At 38.4% G+C, this 18,044-nt stretch overlaps 2 protein-coding genes, 1 long non-coding RNA gene and 1 pseudogene across 5 annotated transcripts; 2 read left to right on the top strand and 2 right to left on the bottom strand.

Annotated features, from left to right (window-relative positions):
* Positions 1 to 2,937: 2,937 nt before the first annotated feature.
* Positions 2,938 to 9,015, top strand: LOC122090101. 3 transcript variants are annotated; one of them, XM_042659941.1, is made up of 4 exons: positions 2,938 to 3,283; positions 5,125 to 5,317; positions 5,445 to 5,549; positions 8,109 to 9,015. In XM_042659941.1, exons 2-4 carry the CDS (start codon positions 5,179 to 5,181, stop codon positions 8,846 to 8,848), a joined length of 984 nt encoding a protein of 327 aa, XP_042515875.1. In that variant the 5' UTR covers positions 2,938 to 3,283; positions 5,125 to 5,178; the 3' UTR covers positions 8,849 to 9,015. The 3 variants fall into 3 exon arrangements, with proteins under 3 accessions (XP_042515875.1, XP_042515873.1, XP_042515876.1); XM_042659939.1 differs by having other exon boundaries at positions 2,940 to 3,283; positions 5,125 to 5,362; XM_042659942.1 differs by lacking the exon at positions 2,938 to 3,283 and having other exon boundaries at positions 5,179 to 5,312.
* Positions 9,016 to 10,952: 1,937 nt separating this feature from the next.
* Positions 10,953 to 12,532, top strand: LOC122090119. Its single transcript, XR_006143414.1, has 2 exons — positions 10,953 to 11,390; positions 12,164 to 12,532. It is a non-coding gene; the product is annotated as an uncharacterized LOC122090119 (long non-coding RNA).
* Positions 12,533 to 14,213: 1,681 nt separating this feature from the next.
* On the bottom strand, positions 14,214 to 16,070 carry LOC122090118 (scarecrow-like protein 23). Its single transcript, XM_042659961.1, has one exon. The coding sequence runs from the start codon at positions 15,926 to 15,928 to the stop codon at positions 14,612 to 14,614; it is 1,317 nt and encodes a 438-aa protein (XP_042515895.1). The 5' UTR covers positions 15,929 to 16,070; the 3' UTR covers positions 14,214 to 14,611.
* A 1,099-nt stretch (positions 16,071 to 17,169) lies between these two features.
* LOC122089639 lies at positions 17,170 to 17,831 on the bottom strand (annotated as a pseudogene).
* Positions 17,832 to 18,044: the final 213 nt, after the last annotated feature.

Here is an 18,044-nt window from a genome sequence, read left to right as displayed (position 1 = left end):
ACATCATTTTTAGTTTCATGAGAGATAGGCCGGTCATTTTACCTCCCCATCTATTAGGATGTAGGGGTCACATTCTTCTCATAAAAACCATTTTCCCTTTTTAAAATGATCGTTTCCTTCTCTTTCTTCTTCTCCTTCTTCTTCTTCTTTTTTTTTTTCCAATTTAAAATTTATGTTCCCATACATTGCATGTGTTAAGCTAATAAAAAAATTAAAAAGAAAAAATGGTTCCAACTTCCAAGTTCCAACTGGTGGGTGCAGATTCTAATATATAATCAGAAACAGGTCATAACGGCTAAGGGCCATCAAATGCCAATAATAACCGTCAACGTCCAGCATTACTAGATATATATTATATTTAAGGACTTAAGAATTGTTCAATTTATAATTTTATGCTCTAATGATATATTAATTATATGTTAATATTTAGTATACTCACAAGTTAAAACCAGAGTGGTTAGATATATAATATTATAAAAATTGATTATTGGCTGGTTTAGGTCAACATTCCATGTGATTGCCTATGTGTGGCCATGTAGGAATGCCCATTTTGGTTTTAATATCCATCTTTGGTTGCTTACAAAGAGAGGAAAAACAAACAAAAAATAAAAAATCCATATTTGTGTGGTAGTGATTGGGGAATGTTTGGTGGTTAGGGTGCACATCCTCTACAATGAACGGTGAAGTGCGATGAACATCGAAAGATTAAGAACATTTGGTTACACGTCCCAAAGGGCTCGCAATCACCCGATACTCACTACACTGATGCAGCGGCTGGAGACTATTTTCACACGTGGCGGTTATGGCCAACTGGCAAATGACAATGGAAATGGTTAGGTTTGGACTTGGGCTGAGCTTATCATTGTTAGTAGGCCTACCAGAAGCCATATTGGTAGAAGAGGGGCCCAGGTTCTCACTCCTAAGATTGACCATATCCAGCTTTGAGGCTGGCAATTTTCATGCAGAAGGCCCACCAAAGTTTCGAAAGGAAAAAGTAGTTAAAAGTCACTTATACTTTCAATCCAATATGGAAACTCATTAAACATTAGACTGAAACTCATTCATATACCAAGCGGGTCCCACATTAGCCATTGGGCAGTGGACTATACTACAAGATTTCGCTTTGGAGCATTAGCCCATTTATCTGACGGGCCCATGGTTTTAGATATTGGTATCGGTCTTTATTGGCCGTATCAGACGGTTTTGCCCTCATAGATACCAATATTGTATCATTTTTACATTTTACTCTCTATTTGCACTGTATCAGTGGATTGTATCGGTATTAGTATCTGTGGATACTGATACATATCAGCCGATATGGCCAATACCAAAAACCCAGTGGGTCCTCTCGGATGAATAGTTCTTTTATAAAAAAAGGAAAATTGGTAAAATGACCATATAACCCATATACGGGATGCAAAGTGAAAAGGGAAAGCTCTTCCATCTTTCACAATGGTCCATCCCATCGCATTCCCTATTTTGGTTAGTTGGTCCCACTCACAATGCCCTTTTAAAGTTCCAAAAGCCACAAATCTGATTTAGAAAGTAATCTTCCAATGTACGTTTCTATAATTAGGATTTACATTGTTAAACCATGTACCTTTTGACACCAATGGTCAAATTAACGGTTCTAAAGCTTTGAGAGCCCCTTGATGATTTTATTAATTGGGAGAGTGTTTCCACGAGTGCAGTGCGCGTGCAGAAGGGCTAATAGGATTGCATGAGAAAGTACCAATGGAGATTTTTATTTTATGGGGACAGGTTAGTCATTTCTTCTCTATGTTTTTAGGTGTAGGGGTCACACTCCCTTACTAAAACTTTTTTTTAATTTTAGGACAAAAGAACATGTCCCCCTTGTGTGGCTCTACTCTCAGACATAGTTGAAAGCACAAAAGACCACCCTATCCCTCACCTAAATGTCTACACGACCTCCAATTGGCCTGTTCACTGATATAGTGGCGGCCGCGCAAGTGGGCAGGCTTCCCTTGCCTTTTTTTTATTTAGTGGGCACACACTCAGACTGTGTTTGGGAGTCATTCGAAAAAAATTTTCTATATTATTTTCATTTTACAGGAATAAGAAAATAGAATCTTCCGTTTGTTGTCCACGATCTGTTTTTCCCTTCTTTTTTTTTTTTTTTTCCCTTTACGAATCGGGTAAAAAAAAGTCAGAAATGAGAGATGTTGGAACATGGTAACTATGTTCCAACATTTGAGTTTCGTTCCAAAATTGAATTTTGACACATAAACAAAAAATTCTGATTTTGGCACGAAAAGTCATTTCTAGAACAAAATGACTACCAAAAGCAGCCTCAATCAATTCAAACTTCAAAATAAATAAATGGATTTTCTATAAAAAAAAAAAATTACATGATTATCACTTTTGAGTTTTCTTTTACAAAATTACCCACTTAAAGTTTAAGATAAAAATAATACCCAAAATTGAGTTTGGGTTTACAAAACTATCTATGACCACTCTTTCCCAGTGGTCGAGGTGATTTACAATCAATCTGATTTACAACCAACCTGCGGTAGAGCTGATCTATAACCATCATTGCGTTAACACTCGTTATATAGGGTGGTCGTAGATCTTTTTTTTTTTTTACTGGGCACATTGGCACACCCGTTGATATACAACCTAAAATAGTGATTCTTCATCTTCCACATATAATAATCATGTATTTTTTTATAACTAAAATTTTGGGTTGGTAGTTTTGTAAATCCAAACTTAATTTTAGGTATTTTTGTTACCTTAAACTTTAAGTAGGTAGTTTGTAAAGAAAAATTTAATTTTGGATATTTTTATTACCTGGAATTTTTTATGACTGAAACCAGGAGTGAGTAATTATGTAATTTTTTCAAAAAAAAATTGGTGAAGAAAAGAGAAATTTAGTGAGAGAAAGAGAGGAGACACAGAACAAAACCAACAGAGAGAGAACGGGAAACGGAAACAGATTCACAGGAGCAACGAGAGAAAATCAAAGCAGACTCGTTTTTCCTTTAGGGGGTTGGGGTGGGGAGAGATTCACACGTGGAATGCTTACGTGGCTTACGGGTACTGAACGAGCCTTTGATGCCGCCAAATCAATTGGACCTCTTCAAGGATTTTGGTTTTTCTTCAACCAAAGCGAACGAGAGGGAAGCAAACAAGTCCGTCCCTCTTAAGGGCTCAGAAACCTACTTTCTCCTTTCCCTTTGCCTGCCCTTCTCTCTTTTTGGTTTCAGAGAAAGATAGAAGAGTGAGTGAGAATCGAAGCCCTAGAGCAGGACATCAGTTGAATGAGGTCTGTTGAACATTTTCTTTTCATTGTTTCTACCTTTTTTTTATGATCTATGGTTGTTCTTTATATTGATATTGTTTTCCATTCATAGATTTGACTGATATTTGGGTTCAGTACCTTTTTTTTTTTTGGATGAATGGGTTCAGTACTTTGTTTGATGTTCTGTGGAGTTTTCTTTTGACCCACTTGTTTTACTAATTGATTGATGCATAACTTTTGGCCCTTCGCTTAATTTTTTTTCTTGTTAAGTTTTTCTTCCTTCTGATGGCAAATGAATGGATGATCAATATGCGTTGTGTTATTGGTTGATGGAATATCACTGGTTGCAGTTATTAGGACTGATGATGAGGCTGACTGGTGGAAAATGGAATTTTTTTCCCCCTTGCGTTTCAAAGCTTTTGTGAAAGTACCAGGGTAGAGAATGACGGAAACTGCAGAAAATTATTGTTGGGGGGGGGGGGGGTTGTTGGAATGTTTAACTATTGAAAATTTGACATTATCAAATGACTTCACTGAATAGATATTTGAGTGATGGAACCTTCAATTTTTCATGCTCATATGACTTGTTTCCTGGGTTTTGCGGATCTGTCCATTGACGCGTGTGTCAACTAATCCAAAGTACTTAGGATAGTGAAGAACCCACCAATTAGGTTAGTTACTTTGTTTATGATTCGGGAGATGTTGAAGAGACATGCCTGGATTTGGAGAGTGCAGGGTTTTGGATCTAAGAAATGAGGTATGAGACTGATGGGCTGTTATGCACTAGACTTTTTTGGTTGTAGTGTTTGCAGAGATTTTTGAGGTGAGGAGTTGGAATGAGATATTCAGAGATGGAGTTTGGGGAGATGCTGGTATGGAGTAGTTAAAGCATCAGAAGTCAGTCATTAGGAATATCTCGAGGAAATAGTTGTCGCTAGACTTGCCATGGCCTCTCTTGGTGATCGTACCTAAAAGCTTGAGCAGAAAAGGAATTGAGGGAGTTGTAGTTGTCCATCAACCAGAATTAGAGAAACCCTTTTGATTTTACCATGTACCATAAATCATAACCATTTGCTTTTTGGCTACAGGAAATTTCACACCTTAATCAGGCTATAGATGTGCATCCCAAGGTCCTACCTTAGGCCTGGTCTGTGCTAGAAAAATTTAAGCCCTAGATCGGCCGCAAGATTTTTCTGCTGTACGCTGCACTCCTAGCTGAAATATCATTTTCTTCTTTCCGGTCTCTTTCAAACTAGCAGTGTCGGATACATGACAAAAATATGAGGCTTGTTCTGAACCATTGTTTTTATTGCCTTCAATCATGCTTCTAAATGTCGACAATTTGGGCCAAGATACCAAATATTTCTGTTGCTGGAGGAGAAAAATTGAAAGATTTTTTTTCTTTTGGTTGAAATCCACCTTAGTCTAAAATTGAAGGAAATTGAGATATGGCCAATTTTGAAACCAAAGTCACTGATACGCTGATTCCTATTCTGACAAAATCTGGTCTGAGATCAAAGTTAAGTCATTTTCTAAAGTAAAAAAAATGCATTCATGGTTTATATGGTTGAATCCTTTCCTGTTAGCTTAATAATTTCTCACTAACTTTAAATTTGTTTTGCTGTTTTGTTTTAATGCAAAATTGTTTCTTGATTCCTTATTCTTGTTCACATACGATGATTCTTAAGGTAGAGAAATGAAGTTACTCATACTTTCTACTTAGGAAGTCTTTAATTTCAAAAATATTATAACCTAAATTGCTTTTAATAAAGGAAAAAAGTATAATATACTGTCTTTTAGTTTTCTTCAATATCACTGTGCTGTTCTGCAGTTAGCAATGAATTTTTCCTGCATTGTTGATGCAGGCCATACTGAGATGCTTCAAAGTTATACCTTCCAACATCTTGCACAGGCTTAAAATGAAACCAAGAACCAAGGAGATTCCCAGAGGTCAACAGTTGACGAATCTCCAGGGAGGAGGAACAAATTGGGTCCTTATTGTTGGTGGGGCCTTGTTGAGTACATTGTCCATTCGGCTTGGGTACAAGCTTAGGCAAGGTCCCGATACAAAACAACCGGACAATTCTTGCAATGGATTGAAAGGTCTAATATGTATTGTAGATTGATATCAAATTTTGTCCTAGACCGATAACCATTAATAATGTTCAAACTTATGGCATTTCAGGAAATGTAAAACCTACTGACAAGAGAAGGTCCAGGGCTTGCAAAATGCATTCAAGTGTATATTCTTTCACACAAGATGAGGATGGCTGTTACAATTGCATTTCAGGTGCACCACTTTGTAATTCAAATTAGCCTTAAAGGGATCACTGATGATTTGTATTTTTAATTTTCACTAAATTTATGTGGTGCTTGGTTACATTATACATTACAGATGGTTGCATCAGAAATAAATAACCGTGACTAATCTGAATGTACCTCTGTTAAGTTATAATGTCTACTGTGGTTATGTATCACGAATTTTTCACTCTCTACTGTAAAGTTTGAGGAAACAATTTGTCATTTGCACATGAATAAGGGGATTAGGGCCACACTGTGAGGTATAAACCTATCAAGCTTATATGCAAGTAAAGATTCTATCTTTTTAATTGGATTCCATGGCATTAGAAGCTAGAATATTTTGGATCATTGGTTATGCCTTCACAGTTCACATACCTATACCTATACGTATATCTATATCTATATCTGTATCTGTATCTATACCCTACAATTTAGCAAAAGGGATGATCTAACCTCCTTTATGTTTCTTCCACATTCCTCCCCCCCCCCCTCCCCAACTGTTTTCTCCTTACAAGTAGCACCTATTTCATCCTTACAAACATGATAAATGGAGGAATTCATCCTCTTTTGTCACCTGTTGTCTCCCACATTTTTTCAACCAGCATGATAAATGAGGGATCCATTCCACGATTCTCATTTTTGTTATCAATACAATTTATTTGTTGGCAGAAAGTTTTTACTTTTGATTCTGGTTTAGCATTTTTCGGGAGTAAGAAAAGAACCATTTTTAATGTTTGAAAAGTTGTGCTTAGTTTACCAAATAGAAAGGATATATTGGGCTAAAATTTGTTAATCCAATCTAGTTAACCTAAAGTAGGTTCAGATGCAAACCACAGGTAAGGATCGCAGGACAATCAAGGAAGGAGTCCTGCTGTATCAGAACATAGAAAAAGCGGCAGTGAACTGTCAATAGAACTTGAGATCAATGGAATGAATCTACTGCTAATCCAGTAATAGGGGGATATGAACTTGGCCTGTGAGAATGGCTTCACCACCAATCCCAACCTATTGCTTCACCAGAATAGGGATGAAGCTGCAGCACCACAGTCCAAGGATATATTGATCCAAAGAGGGGAAAACCGAATTTCGCAATAACTTAATAAGTAGGGGAGGTTTATAGACCCTTTCCTTTATTTATAACTTGCATAATAATCACAAAAATGGAAACCCCTATGTATGGTGGGAGGAATCCCTTACAACTGAAGTCTTTCTGAAATCCTTTTCTCAGATCTCAATTCTTTTGGTCGATAATTCAATTCTGGAACTGCTACTTACTAGTAGCTGCAGATTCTGCTGGATCTCCATATTCTGTTATCAGATTTGGCCCAAATTCTGCAGGTTATTCTGTTAGTACAGTAGGCGATTTGCCTCCTAGAAGCTGGCTTCTAAAATCCCATAAGCAGAAGCCCTATGAGCTCCCCCTAAGCCTGCACTTGGGCACCATGTGGACAGGAATCCAGTCATAACTGTTGGGTTCTTTTTCGTAGTTCTCTACTAATATTGACTGAAAGAAGTGTCCTTATGTTAGTATGTCTTTTTTTGAGTCATCCTTCTGAATGCCTTTGTTAGTATGTTGTATTTAGATGGCTAGGAATCTAGGATCATGGCTATACATGATGATGCATATAAACTTTAGCCTGAGGTGTGAGTGCTGTTTGATTTGATACATACCCTGTAATGGATGATATCATTGTATTGGTCTAATCCTTAAAAGTAGGAAGATATTGTTCATCAGCAATTTTGGACATATAAATCCGTGGACATCAAATGACAAGACTATGGTGTCAGTGTAAGTTATAAAACTATCGGACCTAATGCTTTCAACCATAGGGTTACATATCTTTCATAGTTTAACATCTCAAGATAGGAAGTTGCGAAGTTCATTGTATTTGATTCTTACAGTCCAGGGGGTTTAAAAATACGAAAGGCTTTTCAGTGGATGTTTTATATCTGGAACAAAAGATGTTAAATGGGAATGTTTCATCTGGTGTGCTGTGCTTTCCCTGTGGAGCCCCAATCTATTCTATCGATGCCTGTGATTTTGTACTAATCCAATACATGCAAAAGGTACCACCAGGTCTATTTCATCAAACCTCTAATCAGAGTTCCACATGTACATTTAGTCAATTGAAATTATGAAGTCTATGATAGACATTTAAGGTTTGAAATTTCGATGAAACAAAACCTGAAAAATGTACACGACCTACTACAGAGATCCACACAATTAGTGCATCATCTGTTTCTGGTGATACAGATGATACAAGGAGTACTTGGCCATTTAGAATTTGGGGAGCTATATTCCAAATTGGGTTCCTCCCAGAAAAACTAATATCTGTAAAGCCTCTCTCCTAGAAAACTATATTTGGTCTTGTGGCAAATAGGTTTTTAGATGATGAAAAAGTGATCTTTACCACCTGAGGATGTGAAAGACTTCCTTTCTTTTTCTTTTTTTTTTTCATATTTGTTTACAATCATGCATTGTTTTTATTAGTCCTATGCTGCTGCTGGTTGTTGAAGTAATGATTTGTCTTTGTTTGTGTTGAAATAGGAAGTTCAGAAGGCACAGCTGAAGTTAAGCATCCAGCCACTGGTCCGAGTCTCAAGGAGGCTAATTTATCGCTCCCTTTAGTCACGATTACAGCTCCAGGGTCAAACAGAGAAAATGGTGTGATTTGGACACCTTCTCCTGATCGTCTTGAGCCACCTCGAAAGCCATTCCACCACTCAAATTGCTCAGACTCTCCCTGTGGGTCAGAATCCAGCTCCGACATCTTTGGCAAGCGGGAAGTGATTCACAAGTTGTGGCAGCAGTTGAAGAGAAGGGATGAGATGATATTGGAGATGCAGGATCAGATCACAGCATTGCAGAATTCGCTCAATGTTCAGCGGACTCATTCTGCTAATTTGCAGTCACAGCTGGATGCTGCAAATCAGGACCTATTTGATTCTGAGAGGGAAGTCCAGAGGCTGAGGAAGGTCGTAGCAGATTACTGTGTAGAAGTGGGGCCCTCCAAGAAGCCCACAGTAACCGGGGACTGGTCAGCAGGAGGAAGAAATGGCCATAGTAATGGGTTTCCAAATGGGGAGAGTGACTTGGACATGATGAGCAATGGGAGAGGAGATGGGGAGAGGATTGAGATGCTGAAGAGGGAAGTGGGAGAGTTAAAGGAAGTAATTGAAGGAAAGGAGTACCTGCTGCAGAACTATAAGGAACAGAAGGCAGAGCTATCTGGTAAGGTCAAGGAACTGCAGCATAGATTGGCCTCTCAGGTACCCAGTATTTTGTAGGGAACTCAGTTTTTGTGTTTTGTTAGGTTTTTCATATGTTTTTTTGAAATTGTGAGTAGCTGGGCTTCCTTGATTTCCTTATTTGGTAAAATTTTCATGCTTGTATACCTTGTGTTTGTGTGTGTGTGTGTGTGAATGAGAAGAGAAACAGCATAGTTGGTTTGCCACTTAATAGAGTTGATGCAGTTGCACTTCCATGGCTGAACAGGCTTGACCCAGTGTGGAGGGTTCAGACCGAGAAGAACCAGGTCCGAACCTGGCTTATGGTCCAGTAGGGGTAGATAGGAGTTATTTTTGTGAACTTTTTAACAACTTTTTTTTAGTTTTATGCCTGTTGTTAGCTTAGGAATTCCTTTGTTTGAATCTATTTTATGATTGAAGAGTCTATATATGGAAATACATGTAATCATCGAGCAGTTAGTTGAATGAATGAAAATTTTAATTGAGTTATATGTTCATTGTTGTGGAGTTGACAAAATGGTCCAACTGCTGATTTCTTCCTCTCCTTCCCATAGATTCTGATCCTCCCCACTCAGGTGTGCTCTCTCTCTTTTCTTTTTTTCTTTTCTTCTTCTTTGCTTAGTTCTTCTTTTCCTTCCTATGCCTTCTTGATCACATTCAAGGAGTGGTCGGTAGTTTCCATACATCATTTAAAAGTTGATCTGAGCCTTCTTGAGAGAATCAAATCTGGTTTTCATGCGTTCTTGAAAGAGGTTGAAGATGAACTAAATATTGGGATTATCCAAATAAGGACAGATTTTGTTTCTTGCCCAAAGAGGTCCGAAACTGTTTAGAAATTTACGAAATTACCATTGCTTCCTATTTGGACTTGAATCACTTTGCTGGGAAACGGAGACTCATCTTGATTGATAGACTGGTAATGTAACCTAGTAGCCATACCCTTGGTTGAATCAAATGTCACTAAACCCTTTAAAATTTAGCATAGGGATTGGCAATGCATCGGGTCACTGTATCACACTCATTTCATTGATCAAACTTGGATCTAGTGAGTTCATTATATAATTTAAAATTTAATCTAATTTGTAATTTTTCTTTTTAAAAAGACAATTACTTTATATTACTGCAGGTGTTGTTGAATACTCGGTTTAATGGGAAATTTGTAATTTGAACCATGCAGAAACTTGATTGGTGAGATGGGTGTATTGTCTTCCATCACATTGACGTGTTAGAGATTAACCATTAATCTCTGGTTGGTTAGTGGAAAAAAATTGCAAATTGCAATTGCATGTGCATGAAACTAACCGTGATTCACTCATGGCCGTGTTACTTTTGTTTAAGGGTGTTAATAGGTTTGGTTTTGGTTTAAATGGTTTGGTTCACATATATTTGGGATGAAACTAAAATTGCACCATTTACTAAACGGTTGCACTTTTTGAAATCGCAACCATTTAGTAAATGGTTTCAGTTTCCATGGTTTTTAAACGGTTTCGGTTTCATGGTTTTACGATTTCGATTTATTCCATACGATTGTTAGCAATAGGTTTACTAGTTTATTCACTTGTTTACTAAAATTTACTTTTGGTGATAAACGATTCAATCTTGAGAATGTGAAATGCAAACCATTATGTTTTGTTAAAATAACTAAGCAAAAATAAATATTTTGATAGAAAATAATCTCAAACACATCTAACAAGTCAGTAAGTAAAGCATACAACAAGGATTTTCTTCTCCTTCTCCCCCCTAAAAAAATAGTATTATAATATTAAAAATATATATATTTAATATGCCATGGTATAAGTAAAAATTATATTTTTATCAGTATACATTTTACTCAGTGCATTGGATTAATTTAATCGGTATTTCAAACAATGAGCAAGCTACTTCTAGAATTACATGTAGTCTTGTAGTACTCAATCTTTGAATCAAATGAGATACTAATGAACATGAGGTTTCAGTGTAAACAGCTCAATTCGGTTTCAATTTCAAATTCACATCCTTACTTTTGTTCACCGTTTTGGGCATTATGTTTCCAGTGTCTACGGTTCAACATTAACCTATGGTTAAATTACACTAATGGTGCCTAACATTTTGAAAAACTATATTTTGAAATATTATGTTGGGATAACCTTTTTGACATTTTCATCTTCAAAAACACCACATCACCACCTCCTTCAATGGAATAAACATGATCTTCAGCCGGAGAGGGTTACGTTCAGCTGTCTATATCTCCCTCTCCATCCCCATCCCGCCTCTGCATTTCTCTCCCTGCCCTCTCAACCCTCGTCCCCACCTCCACCCCTGCCCCCGGTATCTTCCGTCTCCAATTCTCAAAGTTTCCTAGTAAGGACACCCATGAAAAAAGGTTGTACAGACCTATAGTACTCAGAGACCTCTTTCCAGTCGTAGCTTCTTCAGTGAAGCAGCTTATGGATAAACTAAAGAGATGATAGCCATGGAAACTGATTGGATGGTTTTCTGGGATCTGCAAGAGTGGGATTGCGGATCTCGCTGCAATTATAAGTTTGGTCTATTGTGATCTAGAGTCGCGGGTTCAAGGAAACAGCCTATTTGTAAAGTGGGGGTAAGACTGCATGCATTATGACCCTCTTCAAACTCCGTTCAGCTCCGTTTGTTTCGGTCTAGAAAATTTTCCATGTAAACTTTTACAGTAAAATTAGATTTTCCACTCTATGTTTTTTAATTTGGAAAATCTCCTTGAAGTAAAATTTTACCAAAACCTTGCCATTTTCCGGAAAATAACCTCACAAATTTTACCTGTAAAATGGGCATAAAACAGTCCTGGAAAACAATTATTTTCATCCTCGACGAAATTGACTCGCTCAATCTGTTTCATCGATCTGATTGTCTGCGTTAGAAGAAGCTCAATCTGTTTCATCGATCTGCAAGAGAAGAAGTTCGATCTGCAGCTCAATCTGCTTGATCTGCTGGATTTGAAACGAAAGTTTTTTTTTTTTTTTTTTTTTTTTTTTTTTTTTTTTTTTTTTTTAAACAGTTTTAGAGCTCTGCTCGATATATTCGATCTACAGCTCAATTTGCTTGATCTGAAACAATTTTTCTTTTTACTGTTTTAGAGCTCTACTTGATCTGTTCAACCTACAACTCAATCACCGTTTTTAGTGATTTCAACACTTTTCTACCAAAAAAAAAAAGATTTCAACACTTATAATAGCCTAATTGCTCGAGAATTTTGAACACATTTGCCTCTGCATATAGCATGACCAATTTTTCTACCTCAAAATTTTGAGATTTGTTTTTGGACTTAAATAACCTAGAGTCAATTGGGTTCCTGTTCTCATTTCTTTTTCTTGTGATTTCATTGTTCTTTTTTTCTAGTTCAAAATTTTGTAGTTACATGAAGCTCAATAGTAGTTGACATGCTCAGCAGCTGCTTGACGAAATGGGTGAGAGAGATCTTGAATGGGTTTATAAATGAATTATGTGCTTTTATAAAGTAGTTTAAAGACAAAGAAGGATATATTGATTTGGTCAGCAATAACTCATGGTATTGCTAGCCAGTGGATTCAGAAACTCATCTCGATGAGGCTCTTTCTCTCTCCCCCTTGTGGGAGTGTGCGTGCGTCTATGTATGTTTGTTATTACTGACTGTGAAGTACCTTTATACTTATGGGCTTGTGTCTTTGACTCTTTCTGTGTTGCCTTGACTCTTAACTTCTTAAGTATAGTGAGCCCATCTTCATTTTACTTTCTTTTACATAGTATTTTTCCTCTTGCAAACAAACGCTAGAAAATATTACGATACCATATTTTCCCTCATGCAAGCAAACGTTGAAATGTATTTTAGGAAGTAAAATTTTTCACATATAAAATTTTATGTCAAAACAAACAGGGCCTGTAGTGACAAAAGCCTCATACATTGTATATGCACTCTCTAGACCCTGCACTGACAAGAGCCTGGCAGATCTCGGTGTAATTTTAAGATTGTTCTATTGTGACATAGAGTTGCGGGTTCAAGAAAATAACCTAATTGCAAAATAGGGGTAAGACTGCATGCAATATGACCTCCCTACAATGACAAAAACCTCAGACACGTAGTGAAAAGAACCTTTGATTGAAAGAGGATCCAATGCAAGTACTGCAGTCCCCAACTATACTTCTGGTGCTAGATTCACTTCGAGCATACAAGACAACAAGAAAAGAAACTTTTAATTTTTTTTTTCTTAAACTTATAAATTATGGGCCACAGGTATTATCGTGAGGAACTTGCCTAGAGTTGGCGAAATGACAAGAACCAACAACCATCGCCACTGATTAGTCAATTAGATGTTTAGCCAAGAAAACAGAAAGATTAGTCAATTAGGTTGCTTTTGGCTGTCTACTATCGTCGTTACGCATGCGGCTGTAATAAAAAGTAGTAATCCTGTAGCCCTTTTGTTATGTTTCACGTGTCTCTCATAATGACTTGAATACCCTTCAGCAGACTTGTGACCTTTTGATATTTATTATTAAAATGGTCCAGTCCATTGATGGAGGAGGACCTCATTTGTATATTGCACATGTGGAGTATTAGAATATATAAAAATATTGTTTTTTTATCCATGATTGATTTAGATACTTAAAATAATTATTATACAGAACCTCCTCTCATAAATTTTTATTATCTCATTATCTGTCCTCCTTATATTAAAATCTTTTGATTCTAAAACTAATTTCTATAACTTCAATTTGATGTGCCTTTAAAAAATACACGCAACAATTCAAAATCAATTGATAAAACTGAAGAAAACAATAACCTCTTGAAAAAATCAAATCACCATAAACAAAAGTTACATTTATGTTTATATTTGTATGTGTTTTCCATCTGAGAACTGTTGAGCTCATCCACACGGTTTAAGGGTTAAGATTTCTTATATTCACACCTTTTGATTTGAATCCCTTGCTACTCAAATGATAGAATGGTCCTAAACCCCCCCCCCATAAGAAAAAAATGCATGAACTAGATCAAGAACTATAAAATTCTGACGGTTCTCATATAGGGTATGGCTTCTCTCCTTCTCTCCTTCTCTCCAATTAGTTGAAACTATTGACAAAACAAACGAGTTGAGATCACCCATATGTGGATTGCTCAAATGATTAGGACAAATTACGAATTGTGTGGATAGACAACTGGGATCCGAATCGATCCCAATCCCAACCAATTGGTGTGTAGAACCAGAACTGAGATCCGTGGCCCCTCCTATGCACCCTATTATAAATATCTGATTATAGAACCTGTTAATCAGGATTATAAGCCCTTAATCCAACCAATCAGCGGTCAGCAGCATCCACGTATTTATTTTTATTTTTTTTCTCTTGTCTTTTCCGCGTTAAATCGAATGGCCAGGACCTATTGCCACGATGTACAAAATCTAGAGGTGAGACCGTCAGACAAGGAGACAGCGAGAATATTTTCAATTGTCTATGCATCAATCAAATCAATCAAATCAAAATTGAAAAAATTGCTACCTTCTGTCATCCATCTCCACCGCCCAATCCCGGTTACCAATACGTGGCCCCCATGCAACGATAGATCCCACCACCCCATGATCCCGATGGTACGTACGATGGAAAGATTTCCACCCCTCCAATGGTGATACAACTTCTTGATCCTCCTACCCCGTTTATCAACAAAAGTGGGACCCACTATCCATGTGCTCCACGTTGCACTGCTGCAAGAGCACAGTTGAATCGTGATCTGAATGGGTCCCTTTGATCCACTGCATTTCATTCCACAAACCAAAGTCTACCACTTCAGCTTTATCACCGTTCAAACAGGATCTCTTTTCAATCGGACGGTTGCCAAGCGGAGGCAGTGAGCAAAGGTAGATCTTTCCAACCCAACTTCAAACACCCACTCTCTTCCACTAGAGTGTACCCCTTCCAAGGGAACATACCAAGTAACATACTCGCCTGAGCAGCTGGGTTCCCACTGAGTGAAATCGGTCTGAACCCGATTCTACTCAACTCGCCCCCCCACCTCTTCACCTTCACCTCACCCGTCCTCTTCGGCCCATCAACCGCTATAATATTCCTGATCTCACACCCGAACCACTGCTGCTCCACCTGGTGCCTGTCCGAGTTATCGAAACTCAGACCATCACCCAGCGCGTCAAACAACGCCGAGTAGTAATGCAGAGCCTCCACAAACCTCTCCAAGAAGCTCCCTCCATGGCTCAGATCTTGCTCAACAATCGTAATCAATTTCGGGTTCAACATCCTAAGAAGCCTCAGCATCCCCAGATCCGACCCGGTTACGTCGTAGAGGCAATGGTGCATCCAGTGCACAACTGTCGCTTCGTGTTGCCTCGGAACGAGTCGACTCAGATCGGTGACGTTCCCAACCTTGCCTTCCAACGGTTGAAACTCGAATGGTAGACCAAGGGAGTTAGCAAAATCAGAGAGTCGTCGACCGGTGGCCTCGAGAAGCTCGATCGATGATCCAACACCAGTGATTCGCATGGAACGGATCTTCCTCGATCTCGAAGCGAGGATGTGGAACAGTCCCGGCCATTGGAGGCCCTGCATTATATCCAGATCGATAACATGGACACGATCTTCAGCTTCTAGGGCTTGGAATATAGCTTGATTCGCAGTGAAATGGGAGAATTTGATCAAAGGACTGATCAAATTGTAAGACTGAAGAGCACTACAGATCCTCTGGTTCTGAGCTAAGGTTAGGGTTTTGTGATTGAGTGGAGTGTACGTACCGAGACACGAGCTTATGATCCGAGCTTGCAGAGCTTGAGCGAAGTACGCCGCGACGCGTTCAGGTGAAGAACCGAACGGGGATGAGAGTTCAGATATCTCTGGCATAAGTTCAGTGGCTTCGTCGAGGTTATCCATGGCCACAGCCTCCGCACACTGAAGGAGTAGTCTTAGAAGCCTGAGACCATGAGATTCACCTCCAACGACGACAATTTCTTCCTCTACGGCAAGATTTTTACCTGAATTCTGTCTTTTCCGAGCTCGATCATCTTCGTTTTCACCGGATGATTCGCCGACACGAGATTCACGATCTATACGCTTGTTTCTCATCGTGGAATCGCAGGCAGAGTTGTGATTCGCATTAATGGAGGATTGAGGAAGTAAACTCTGAAGCATGATCGCAGAGAGAGAGAGAGAGAGAAAGAAGAGAAGAGAAGAGAAAAGATTAATGGCGGAGAAAAGGATTTCGTAGTATAAGGCACTTTTTGAATAAAATCTACAAATCTCCGCAAGAGAGGACAAAAAGTGCCACAGACCTGCAAACCGACTGGCCGAAGAGAGAGAGAGAGAGAGAGAGAGAGAGAGAGAGAGGTGGTTTTGCTTGGCTGTTATTACCGTTAAGTTCTCCGTTAGATCACCGTCAAGCCCGTCGTTTGGTGGCCGTCCGTTGCTGAGGCCTTATCAGCTAATAATTTAACGGCTAGCTGCGTCATTGTTGATTCTCATTGGCGTTTATCTTGGGAATATCGTTTGCCTGATTTGTCTTATTATGTTCGTTTGAGATATAAATAGACAATCGAGGTTTCTTTAATCATCGGGGACTATGGTAAAACGATGTCCCAATTGATCTGGAGCGTCTATTAAGAATTGGCTATTGTGTACCTTACGTCGTTCTCATAATTAAGACCCATTTTTGTTTGGAAGGTCCAAAGCCATATTCCACTTTCCACGTATCATAATAAATTGATTTCTTGGTGGGGCCCTTTTAAAATTAGCCAATTATTGGTGGCCCACATCACATGACAAGTGGGGACAGAAATCAGTTGTAGTGGATTCATGGATGTCCCATTCCGCGGCAGTTGGCCATAGGTCCAGCGGGGCTAGATGGCTAAATGAAAAGAGAAGGTGAACCAGTTACCGATTAAGTAGGTTTTCATCCGGTTCATGGCAAATATAATGAACCGGATGGTTCAAGCGGTTGACTTAGGTAAATATAGGTGGCCAAACCAGTTCTCTCAATTTCTTGGAAAAAATATCTCTTAAGCTGTGTTTGGTAGTCATCCAAAAAAAAAAAAAAACGTTTCTGGCATTTTTTTTTTTTTTATAGGAATAAGAAAACGGAATATTCCATTTGGTGTCCATGATTCATTTTTCCATTTTCTTTTTTAAATGAACCAGGTAAAAAAAAAAAAAAGGCTTGAAACAATAAATGTTGGATGTTTTGTTCCAAAATGAAATTTTGACACAGAAATAGAAAGTTTGGTTTTGACATGAAACATCATTTTTATAACATAATTATTACCAAACGCAATCTTAGTGCTTATAAAAAAAAGAAAAAAAAAAAGGTAATTTACAGGGTCACTTCTTAAAGAATGTCATTATTAGAGAAACACCCTTTGCATAATACCAAATTATACTCATACCCTGCCATCAGTCACTATTAAGTGAGGAGTTGAAATGACTATTGTACCCTTTTGACTAAAACACATGCCCCATAATAGCGCATGCTCCACCAGTACCTACCTCAGCTTCTGCATGAGTGGGTACATGGCATTACATGGGTTGTCAATGTAGGCAAACAACTACTCCCGATCCACCACCTTGAGAATATCCTTCTCGAAGAATCTTGATGGGTGAAGCTCCTCGTTCACTCCCATGGTTAGAACCTTTTTTGCCACTTGACTCACTATGTTCTTCACCTTTTGTTTCAAGTCCTCCAAGTCTCAAGTCTATGGCTTGGCATAGAGCAACTAGAATGTGGACAACACGAGCTTCAAGATGTCACTGCTTCGGCTGTCTTCCAGGAAGAGATAAGACCCGAGGAGTTCACATCTTGGTTGTGCTGTTCTGCTATGCTCTGGATGTGGTTGGTCACAGGGTTAGCCAAGAACTGGAGCTCTGAGCAGTAAGAGACCATGGTGATTTCAACGCCCTTGAAGCCATAATCCAAGCTAGGGTTCCGCCCACTGAACAGATTAGAGGAGAGATAATTGTTGTAGAAATCGTTGACTAGTTCGGAGAATTGCATGAACATGAGTTTTTCGATGGAAGAGATGGCCAAGGGCGTATTGTCCATGGAAAGTGAAGGATTTAGGAATGAAAATCAGGGAATCGATCTGGGGGATAGGGTCTTTTTCGATTTATGGCTGGGGAATTATTAGAGGGTTTATTAGGTAGTTCCCATTTTACAAGGGTTTTTTTATATTTAAAAAAAAAATATATATATATATATATATACCAGCTGACATCAGCATATAAGGTATATTTCATAATAACAACTACTAACAGGAGG

The sequence above is a fragment of the Macadamia integrifolia genome, chromosome 9 (assembly GCF_013358625.1).
Source record: "Macadamia integrifolia cultivar HAES 741 chromosome 9, SCU_Mint_v3, whole genome shotgun sequence".
Classification (NCBI taxonomy): Eukaryota; Viridiplantae; Streptophyta; class Magnoliopsida; order Proteales; family Proteaceae; genus Macadamia; species Macadamia integrifolia.
The sequence above is the reverse complement of the archived record's forward strand: the minus strand, read 5'-3'. Positions and strand labels throughout refer to the sequence as shown.

Bases quoted from the DNA above. Each gene is read 5' to 3' on its own strand.
- LOC122090101 (XM_042659939.1), top strand. From the start codon at position 5,179: ATGAAACCAAGAACCAAGGAGATTCCCAGAGGTCAACAGTTGACGAAT. The intron at 5,363-5,444 runs GTCTAATATGTA...ATGGCATTTCAG, and splicing joins TTCTTGCAATGGATTGAAAG to GAAATGTAAAACCTACTGAC. The intron at 5,550-8,108 runs GTGCACCACTTT...GTGTTGAAATAG, and splicing joins CTGTTACAATTGCATTTCAG to GAAGTTCAGAAGGCACAGCT.
- LOC122090118 (XM_042659961.1), bottom strand. From the start codon at position 15,928: ATGCTTCAGAGTTTACTTCCTCAATCCTCCATTAATGCGAATCACAAC.